The following is an 11424-nucleotide window of genomic DNA, read 5'->3' as shown; positions in this document are numbered from 1 at the left end:
CCTCCGCGTGTTTCACGTGCCGACGAAGAAGTGGCCGAACGTTCTCTGTGCGCGGGACAATTATAATGTTAAACCTATGGTCCGCCTGCCTTCGCCTGCCTGCCTACCAGCCTGCTTGCCTCCCTCTTTCTTTCTTCCCTTCTTTCTATTTCGCGTTCCGGCCTCGTGCACCGGTTCTAAGGTGCCGTGGCTCTTGCCCCGTCAATCAGTCGTCGAACCTTCCGCAACGCATCCTGCATTGCGATTTTATTCCTACACGCTTCCATACTGTGTAACTTACTCTGAAAATCTTTTCCTCCCTCTTTTTACGATAGTTTCAACATAGAGAGGAACAGGGTTGTGAATAGAGAAAGTGTACGAGGGTGAACAGGGAACCGTCGCGAGAAACCGTCGGTAAAAAAGGCTCACCGATGTGTGTTTCACCAGATTTTAATGGGAAATCCCCGAAATAAACGTGCGCGTATAACGGTAAGGAAGGGAGCAAGGCGAAAGAAGAATTTTTTTCTCTTCTTGCAGATTAGGTAGAATTTCGGTAATTCGAAAATTCGGATTTGTTTTTGGTTTTAATTAATAGAAGTATCGGGTAATTTTTTCTTTTTTTAAACCTAACCTCTTAAATCACTTGAAATTATCGAAATACTTGGTAAACGGAATAGAAGAACATCCTTAACAATTGAAATTTTACAATATTATTGTTTGCACGACCCCTTCTAGCGGTCACGTTTTCAACCGGGTTAGAGGTTAGGTTAAATGGGATCGTAATAAATGGAAGTTCTTTTTTTTTTCGGGAATAATATGTAAATATTGAATTTTTAAATATGGCGGACCACGGTTTCAATTCGACGATGGAATAACGTGAAAGAAATGTACGAGCACGGAGAATTCGAAAGGAAAGAAGCGTCCTTCTTGTTGTGAATAATACATGATGCGGAGCTGTTCGAGTACTCGAAATTCGAGCCGAGTAAAACTCGTTTTGTAGCAGCTAGGCTGAGTACTTTTACCTGTTAGTTTATTGGACTACTGGAAATAGGCTATTACTCCATTTGTTTCGATCATTTAAATTCGTTTGTCATTGAAACGATTGTCGAATAAAGATTGATTATTTATCGATAATAACCACGATATCGTTAAAGTATCGATAACGGGAATAAATAAAAATTGTACAAAATGATCCGTAGCGTGCGAACATTCGACTCACTTATTCGCATTATCGATGGTTTAACGACACAATCGATAAGTCGTCGATATTCGGTCGATAACCGGCAACAGTGGTTCCGATACACGATGCAGTCGGAAGAGGCGACAAGATGCCCCAGACATCTTTAAATACAGATAGCTATTCATTCAAGTTTAGCTCCGAGGTCAGACAAATGAATGTACAATAAACTAACATTGGTATGCGTTGCGAATGAGCAACAAACCGATCGTTATTTCCCCCATTTTTTTTCGTTATTACTTGTCGTTCGATAATTTCTCGAGACAGTTTGTGCGAAAAATAAATTTCATCGTAAATAAAAAGAAATTCGAATTATTTTGTATTTATTGAAATTATATTACGGTCACTTTGGAAAAATTATCCACGTAACTGTAACTTTCTTCCAACGCGTTTCGAGAAGAAAGCAAAAAGAGACAGGGAGACAAGATGTCCACGCTGTTATTGCGTTACTACCGAGATCGGTATATATGCGACAGATATGATTTCACCGAGCCATGTAGAATAATAGTTTAATGTTACATGACTAAAGAAAACGAGCCGGTTGAGAGCACCGCATTACTGCGACTGGTTAAGAAGTGAAACAGAAATGCTGCTGCTGTATACATACTTGTGAACGAACGATATTATTATTTTCGTGTATTAAATTGGTTAGTTAATTTAATTTTCGTAAAGTGAAATTTTCGTGTAGTATTAATTGTCTATTGTAAAATGATTCAAAATTGTCTCAAGTTGTATATACTATTTTTGTTACATATGTACATATATACAAACAAAGATTCAATAGTTAAAGGGTTGCAACGAAGTTAAACAGAGTTAAGCTCTTAGAAAAGGTTTGTTTTGATTTCTCCTGTTTAATTTCAGATGGCAATTTACACGGTCCTATTTAGACCACTTGTGTATGGCCCAGTAAGTGGTAGTGATAAGTGAGAGGAAGCATACCATCAAACTATATTATACCACAAGCACGCTTTACAATGTTGTACCACGAAAATCGAAACGAGATTACCAGAAATGTCGAATTTCCATGAGAGAATAAGGAATACGAAAAGATGTTCAGATTTTAACAGATGATAATTTAAATAAACACCTGATATCATTCAGTTATCGTACCATAACACGCAAAATATGATACGTGCAATTAAAAATTCATCTATGTCATAATATTCTTATCTAACATTTGAGCCAACAGGAAGTTAGTTATTGTCACATGATAAAAGCGTACGCAGTACGGAAACATTACGGTACACCGAATTTCATACAATGTTTTCGGGAGAAATCAAGCTGTTGACACGGTCCCCGTGTGAAAAGAAAATAATACGAACTACACGGTAGAAAGAAAAAAAAGAGTAAAAATTACTCGTGAATAATGTATTACAGAGTGATACGAATCAGGAGAATCTGAAATTCAAGGGCATATGACTCGATCGTAAAGTAAAGAAGGCAATAATACAGTTTAAGTGGCTAAATTAAAGCGTGGTCGAGACTGTTTCTACCGAATAGTTGGTAGGTTAGGTCGGCTGCCGTATTGACCGGGCAGTTACGGCGCTGTGTATTGACGCAAAAATTTGGCGCCCTCAAAATGGATGTCTCCGCGAGCTGTCGAATTTCTACATTTAGATACATATTGAATAAAGCTTCTGATCACTCACCACTTCTCTGCATCGTTCCGTCAGGTCGTTACGACTCATTAAACATAACTCTACCGGTCGAACAGTGTGAGAAGAATTTTAGCAGAACACCACCGACGTATCCATCTACGCGACACCAATACCCTGTCAACACGGTCACAAGCACTCGTGCCTTAACCCAGGCGGATCGTCTGTCTGGCATGCGTTTTCAAATGATCTCGAAGAGAGTCGAATGAAAATCGAGATATGCGTGCGCAGAAATGTGGTTATGTCGACGGTTCAACCATGGTTAACGGAGCAATGGTTTTTATGCGCAATAAAATGATGACTCTTTTCTAAAATAGTTAAAATCTATTTCAAATGTATAATGAAATATGTATCATTTAAATATTGTGACTGTGTAATTTATGTTGGCATAGTAATCGATGTTAGTTCAATTTACAATGTTTTTAAATGATCGAAAAGAACGCACACTTAGGATTGCTTTAAAATAAGTTGTATAAATGTTTTTAATGATATTATACGTCTCGTTTGTGTATTGATTGTAAGGATACAATGATTAGAAAAAATAATTATGAAATTGAAATGATGAGAACCACCTTCAAGTAATAGGAATATTTGACTATGTTCACGTAGGAATTGTTAAACGTGAATGTTGGACATATTGCTTTGCTCAGTAAAGCAATAGGCAAAATTTTAATACGAAGTGAATGTTCAGTATGAAAATTGATCAATCACGTTGTAACTTTTGTCTATGTGGTTTAACACTTGATAAAAAATTATCAAGGGAAACGTTGAAACATCAATTAATATTTTAAATGTTACTAAAACGCATAACGCCAATCTATTTTTTTCTTATAGTTCAGGTATATTTATTATGGCATTTTTGTGTATGTGTTTTTAAATTATGTATAATTTATTGTCAGTTATTTCATTTATCATATTTTGATTTTAGGAGGAAATGGAGGAAATGTAAAATCAGTGGATTGATATTGTAAGTAGACAGGAATTGAAGTTTCCACATATAAAAATTGTTTACCCTACTGCACCTGTTCAACCTTATACACCTGCTGATGGATGGTAATACATTCATACAATGAATTTAAAGTAACATAAAAAGTTTTAACAATGATTATTTTATGTAAAATAATTATTATTCCAGCTTAGCACTGTATGATTTGATCGTAAAAGTACATTTAATAATGTTTCCAAAGATGTAGAATCAATAAAATCCGATATGTCACAATGTAATGGAATTTATTGATAAAGAGGTTTCTCTTAGAATACCATATGATAGAATCATTGTTACTGATGTTTCAATGGGTAGTGCTCTAGTTTTTCACATAACATATATGTAGATACAAATTATCTTTAGCTGGTTATTGTTCTATGTGTAGTTTTCTTAATAAAAACTCATTGATATATTAGGTGTGTATGTTATAAACTTTCTCACTATCTTTTTCAACATGAATACATTTGACATCTTTTTTTCCTCATTATGAACATATAACATTTAAAAGAGAATTCTGGAATAAGTACCCCACTTCTTCTACAAATCCATGATACTATGAATGGATTGGTTCCAATTCAATGGGAAAAAGATATAACATTTTAACAGAACTTAGAGTGAACATCAAGTTTGTACCACTGTATAATGTAGAATATGAACCAACTAAAACTGAAAGAGAGTCCTTTAAAAAATGGCTTTTAAACATTTTACCAGAGAAGTGGTTTCTCCCCAATTTTATTGGTAAATGTAAATTATTAGATATATTTCTAAATAACAGCATTATTTTGTAATTTTTAATCTAATTTGAATAAAAAAAGCCGTAAGCACCATTTTTTAACGATATATGAGATTAAAGAAAAAATTTTATGGTATTAAAATAAGTGTGATAAAAAGGGGTAAAAAGAATAGCATAGCCGCTTTCATTTTATGTACAAGGGGTGGGAAGACAAACAAGCGCCACCGAGGAGAACATCGACGAATCGTAAGCCAGTGTCTCGAGGGGCCGTGAGAAGGTGCTGCGCCCCACAAGCTGGAGAGAAGTTCGAAGGTAGTAACGCATTCGACACAGTGGCCTCATATACCTAATGTAACCCATATATTAACAAACGTACAATGAAAAAACGACAAGATTTTTCTGTGATCGTACTTCCTTCGAAAAAATTAGAGGTTAAATTTATCGCTATATTATTTTGTGTAAATCAATATTTATAAATCGTGATCCTATGAAAATAATGTTAAAAGTGACAAGTGTGCAACTTGCCCCTTGGATCTGATAAATGTTATCACATGTATGCAATTCTGTTTCTGAGTGTATGGTAACGCGTGCAAATCATGCGTATGCCATTACTGAAAATTTGATAAATTTTACTTGGAGAAATGATAGTGACATGTTTGAACATCATATAGGAATTGAACACCATAGAAAAAAATAATAATTCGAGTGCTCATTCTGTGAAAGCACAATACATCTACAGTAAATAATATGGCGCGCCTTGATCTGCAGTCTATGACGTCAAAGTCACGAAAGGAAAGGGATGTCGGCGATTCGATTTAAGAGTCGAACAAAATATGGTGAATCCTTAAGTAAGAGGTGAAAAAAAAATTTCGTTTACAAGTAGACGAATGAAATTTCCTAAAAATCGCAAAAGAATTACAATGTACAGCAAGACGTATATTATTTATCGATAATTAAAAAGTTAAATGCAGAGGGATATACATATATCAAATTACTGAGTGTTTCACAAAGTTGATGGCATGACAGGTAAACCTAGTTTACTTTCAATATCCGGCAGTCGAATGCATTGATTCATTCCTCTATTATTTAAAAACCGCACTGCGTCTAATGACATCGATCAGCGGACGTATTCCGCAAGATTTGAATTTTCGATCGGTGAAACACAATTTCGTTATTACAACTGATTCGCAAGGCAGAAGTAATAACTGGATAAAGTGAAATAGAAAGAATGCCAATAATGAGCATACGTAACTTAAAATAACAGCGCAGTAAAAATCAACGTTTCGTCGATACGAAAAATCGATCGAACGATAGAAGTTTAAGTTTAGTGGCAGAATTAATTTTTTTTCGTCGCAAAGAGGGAAACGCGGCAAAAGCGGCAAGAAAGGAAATACATATATATACATATATATCGAACCGGTGGACGAGGACGTTCCCGATTGAGAAATAGTGGCATCGAAGGCGAAAAGCAGCAGGTTGATATTTAAGTGGGGAGATATTAAAATGGGTCAAGAGTATCTCCACGATGACAGTGTACGTTATTCGACTTCACGCTCGATGCCTTCGTGAAGAGATCCTCCTGCGGACTGGTCGCGAGGATCATTAAGATCGCGATACAACAAGCGCGTCGTCGTACGCAATGTCAATAAGAATGACTTTCACAGTTCGATTATTTCAATTAATCTCAGAATCGTAACGGTTTGCGACACGGAAAAAGAAGTAACAAACGAAGAAACTTCTTTGAGATATAATCCATACATTAAGGAAAATACAAAGGAAATAAATGGAAAAATGAGATCGTGGAAGAAACGAAACGAGCGGCCGTGTTATCGCGCCGATAACTATTAAAAGAATGAACCAGTTTGTTCGTCCAAGTTTCTTCAATTTGTTCTCAATTTAAATACACAAACTTTTGAATCGCACGATGCGATGTGTTACGTGCAACAACTGTCAACGTGATTGTTTGATGTTTGTGCATCGTTGAAGAAAGGAAGGGGATATTTTTCAGCGAAGTATAGGGAAAATTATTTTCATGGTGTACGGGTCGCGCAAGATCACGGAGTCAGTAACCACCACGGGGACGACTTGGCTGTACAACATTACCACCCAAGGTAAATACATTTTTCACGTTCATTTTTTCTTATATGGTTTTTTTTTTATAAAAAGTTGGTTTCTTTTTATTTCAACAGTTTTGCACAAAATTGATCTAGGAAGCAATAGGTTCGACAATTTGTTACAGGAAATCAGAATAGAGATTATTTCAAGGGGTATCGTTTATTGTCAGGAATGATCTTATGGAATATATCGAAAATTTAAGTGACGAATGTTCTGAGTAAAATTTATAAACGGAAGATTATCGTTGTATTGAAAATTGAACTGTAGGATAGTTGTTGATCCCTTATCATTAATTTATCATTTACGCAAATGAAACTTACTCTGTGTTCGAAGTTTCCTGCGCAAAAACGCGTAATCTATGAATCTCGAAATATTGAAATTGACTGACCTACTGAGGCCGGCTATGATACGCCAGTATTACCGCACTCTTCTCACTTTCACCTTGCTTTACTTCCCGACAGATAACGAAATTTATTCTGTTAGCATAAGAGAGAGCGTTACGGCGTTCAAACTTACATTTCTTTTTTTTTGCCCGCGCTGTAACTAACGCGCAAACTTTATTATAAAACATCGTGTTTGAACTTTTGAAGTGAAAAAGATTCTTCGCGAATTTGTCTTTTCTTTATTTTCGCTTTCATTTTATTACACGTTGGTACGCAACTGACTAGCTGAAACGCTTAACGATGAGCGTGAAAATTTCTGCTTACACGAAAATTTATCGCATAAGATTGGAATACTGCCAGGAACATGGAACGTTAGTATCGCTACTTGCTCCGCATTGCGGATTGAAATACGATTATTGCGTAAAGGAAAAGACATTTATGAGTGTGTCGTCTGATTGTTTCTTAACCCTTTCATTGCCGTTGGCGCCAATAGGCATTTTGAAAATTTCCTCGGCGCTATTGCTATCGGAGCCATTTTGGCGCACTTCCATCTTTAACAAAACAAATTTTCAAACGATACACACGAAAAGAAAAGACTTCACGTCGGCCTCGGTTGAACATCTACCCCGTTCTGTCACGACGAGCGTTACGTATTCGAGAAACAAAGTTTGCCGCAGGGAAATCGTTTATGAATTAGTGCGTGTAAAATGAAAGCAAGTTTTTCTTTTTTTCATGAATTCAGAGAAAGGAAGAATTTTTTTAGAATAAAAATATGAAAAAATCACGAATAAAAAAAAAAATCATTTTTTTTTGGAATAAAAAATTAAAAAGAACGTCATGAATTCAGAAAGAAACAATTTTTCAGAATGAAAAAATCGAAAAAGAAAAAAGAAAAAAGATCGATCGATATTCGAAACGGCGTCGGCGTCGGTGTCGGCGTCGCCGGCGGTCCAACCCTCGCAGCCGCTCAACAAGGCCAAGGTGTAGCCGCTCTACTGGTGATGCTCGCGGTGCTATGCTTCATCTTCGCGTATTGCTGTTGGGGGGCACCATTTTGCCGATCTCTGTGCAGACGACACTGTTGCTGCCGTCTCGAGGATCCTGAGCCAGACTCACGATTCAGCAATAACGATCAGGCGATGGTAGCAACGCCGACAATTATCCTCTTGCCACACGGTAGGATGCTCGTTGTGGACGGTACAATCTTCACGCAGTTCCAAAGCGATCCAACTGGTGAGATTGCAACTGGATGTTAGACTTTGCCTTGCCTATTGTTCTTAACCCTGACATGGCACACTGTTTTTGTTTTTTTTTCTTCTTTTTTTTTTCGACTATCAAATATCACACTCTTGGGGTCTTTCAGATTTAGCTTGATTTTCGTACGTTTGAAATATATAAAAAGTTTTACATAAATTCATCGAAGAAATACTTTCAGGTATTTAATTTCGGGCTTTTCAGCTTTCTGAATAATTATATCATAGATGGATCGTTATCTGAAGAAAACGAAGTCGACATATTAACGACTAAGTAAATGATAATCACTTCTAGAACAAATAATTATTAGTTTCTAACTACTACTTAAAGTAGTGTGGAGAATCACGCTGTGAGAGAATTTTTCAATCTTGATGACATCGAAAATTCGTTTATTTTTAACTTAGAAACGTTCGAAGAAAGTTAAAGAAGTTTGATATTTGCAATGATTTTGTGATATAGAATGTATCGGGGTGATAAAAGTCCCCTGTGTGTCAATCCAGAATTAATAATCGATCGTACGAATATGATAAATCGAATAATCGATCGTACGAGAACCAATACGAGACAGAGGAGTTTGCTCGATTCAAACAAAGATGCGTTTTAAGAGTCGTATAAATATCGTTTTTGTGAAACCGGGTTCAAGAAAATAATTAAGATGCAGATAGCAGAATGGAGAATTAATTTATGTTTATTCTCTATTGAACAGGTTTAGATTTAGTGGAACTCGGTGATAGCGTGCTCCGTGCACAAAGAAATCCCCGAAGCATAAATCGACATCAGTTGCAGAACAGCCAAGGTAGTATACTTGAAATGGACGCAGAGACGCCGAGCAAAGATAGCTTGGGATCTGTTGGATGTTTTCCACCACCAACTTATGAAAGCATTTATGGGAAAGAAGAGTCAGACATGCCACCATCCTATTCTGATATCCTGTTACACAGGTAGGGTTTATTTTCAAGGTTAGTTACGATAAATATTTTCCCGCGATGTTTTTGTTAAATGTACAGTGTTTTGCTAGGTTCGCTAACCTTCCTCATGAGATAGATATGCAAGGATATTGTCACGATGGCAAAGAGGAAATTGAAATGCAGAGCCTAGATGGTTGTCCGCATATATTAGGTAATCCAATGAACGGAATAGCATATCCGTACGCAACAGTAACGAATTTCTCGAGTCAGAGTTTTCCACGAAGACACGTCTCAAGAAATCCATCGATCATTAGCAATCCTCTCGATAGCTATTACGTAGATAACGAATTAGAATTGTACCGGTTGAGCCAGGAGATGGTACCTCGAGTATTTAGCAATGCGAATTTTGAGGCGCTTAGAACATACCAAGATGAAACTTCGTTTCACATTATGAACGGAAATGAAACCCAACGACAGCACAATCCGTTATCAGACAATGGAAATTATTGTGCGTCCGATAATACCATTCGAAACAACGAAAGAATTCCTCTGAATAATACCGAGGAAGTATCAAGGAATATAACATCGGCAAATGAGTTAATGAATACGAGAAATCTCGTTCGAAGTTTGTCTAGAACTAGTCAAGAAAGTAGAAATAATGTAGAGAATTCACATAGAGATAACCAAGAGACTGGTGTAGTTTTCGTTCGGTTACCTCGCTCCGAGGAACGCAATAACAGCCATACTTCGCAAAATTGGTATGGCATTCCAAACGAGAACGACAGGTCAAGAGCAGCACAACTAAATCAAGAGGATCAGTCTAGTCTAAGAAATGCACATGCTGATAACATTCAGGCGGATGAAACAAACCATAATACGGAATCTAATTCGATAGGATACTATATCAGAAACCAAAGCACCGAAGAGGCCGCTGGTAGATCACAGGTAGTAGAAACTGAATCCAATTACTCTGACGAGGAGACCAGAAATTTCGGAGCATTGGCGGACATTCGCGAAAGTCGTGTATAACTAGAAATATAACTTTGGAAATGTATAACAATGATCAATAGAAGACTCTCTGACCAAACATATGTTAATAATTACATTCTGTAAAAAACTTACAATTAAAATAGAAGCATATTCCCTTGTGAGACACTTAGTTTCCATGGAACTTAATTATTTTCATTCATTTGTTTAATTTTTAACTTTATAATATTTATAGTCAAATTTATTATTAAAATTTACGATTAAAATTGTTTAATTTATAGCGAAGTTCCATGCTTCTTTAGTTGGTTCTTAGTACTATGATAGGCTTCAAATTTGTTTGTACACAAACAATAAACACAATATTTAAGAAAGCCTACAAAAATGTGTGCAAACAATTTAACTGACCTATATAAAAGTTATATTATTCGAAGGAACTAAAAAGAAATCATAAATTATTAAAATTCTAAAAATAATTTTATACACAAGAAAGGTACAATCAATTTAATTATGGCACAATAATGGAAAGAAAACAATGAAATGAAGTTAGTTCAGTCCGTCCAAGGGTTAATCTACACACTAGGTTCAGTAAATGTTAAGAAAATAATCGCCATAAATGAATTTAAATATTTTTTACATATTCTTAGTGATCCATCCTACAAACTATTTATTATACATTTGCTTTTTATATTATTTTAGTATAAAACATAATACACTCAACAATTTCTAACATGCAAGCTTAGTACAAGAAGTTTATAATTTATATTTGTACATGTCATGGAAAAACAATGAAAACGAGATACATACAAGTAAGATGTGTATAGAATAACTGTTGGACACATCAGGTCCTATGTACAGAAAATGTATATGTAATCGTGTCCCTTGAATTGAGTTTGAACTCATTACTTCAAAAAATTGTGGCTTAAACATATAAAAGACATATGGTGTCATTTTACAACAAACCATTTTGACACTATTGCCAAGCCATATTTATGTGAGATAAATAAAATCTAATGAAAATTAATTTTAGGTAGAATCATGTATGCGTTATAGATATATGATAAATTATATGAAAAATTATACATTGTACACATTATTATTACTGTTGTTGCATAGATCGAAAAACTATCAAATATAAGTTATTAATGGAATAAAATATTTAATAAGAAATTGATATTATTTTTTCTCCTA

At 35.5% G+C, this 11424-nt stretch overlaps 2 protein-coding genes across 2 annotated transcripts; both read left to right on the top strand.

Moving 5' to 3' along the window:
* The first annotated feature begins 1307 nt into the window (after nucleotides 1-1307).
* LOC108572830 (lysophospholipase-like protein 1) lies at nucleotides 1308-5335 on the top strand. The gene is given in 10 exon segments (XM_017935149.1): nucleotides 1308-1361; nucleotides 3632-3710; nucleotides 3800-3822; nucleotides 3824-3924; nucleotides 4012-4072; nucleotides 4074-4199; nucleotides 4201-4264; nucleotides 4365-4451; nucleotides 4454-4594; nucleotides 5277-5335. Coding segments are annotated over 10 exon segments (795 nt in total).
* A 1286-nt stretch (nucleotides 5336-6621) lies between these two features.
* LOC108572968 lies at nucleotides 6622-10278 on the top strand. The gene is made up of 4 exons (XM_017935315.1): nucleotides 6622-6700; nucleotides 7979-8320; nucleotides 9048-9282; nucleotides 9360-10278. Exons 1-4 carry the CDS (start codon nucleotides 6622-6624, stop codon nucleotides 10276-10278), a joined length of 1575 nt encoding a protein of 524 aa, XP_017790804.1.
* Nucleotides 10279-11424: the final 1146 nt, after the last annotated feature.

Source organism: Habropoda laboriosa, unplaced genomic scaffold (assembly GCF_001263275.1).
Source record: "Habropoda laboriosa isolate 0110345459 unplaced genomic scaffold, ASM126327v1 scaffold102, whole genome shotgun sequence".
In the NCBI taxonomy this organism is placed as follows: Eukaryota; Metazoa; Arthropoda; class Insecta; order Hymenoptera; family Apidae; genus Habropoda; species Habropoda laboriosa.
This window is presented reverse-complemented; position numbering and strand designations above follow the sequence as displayed.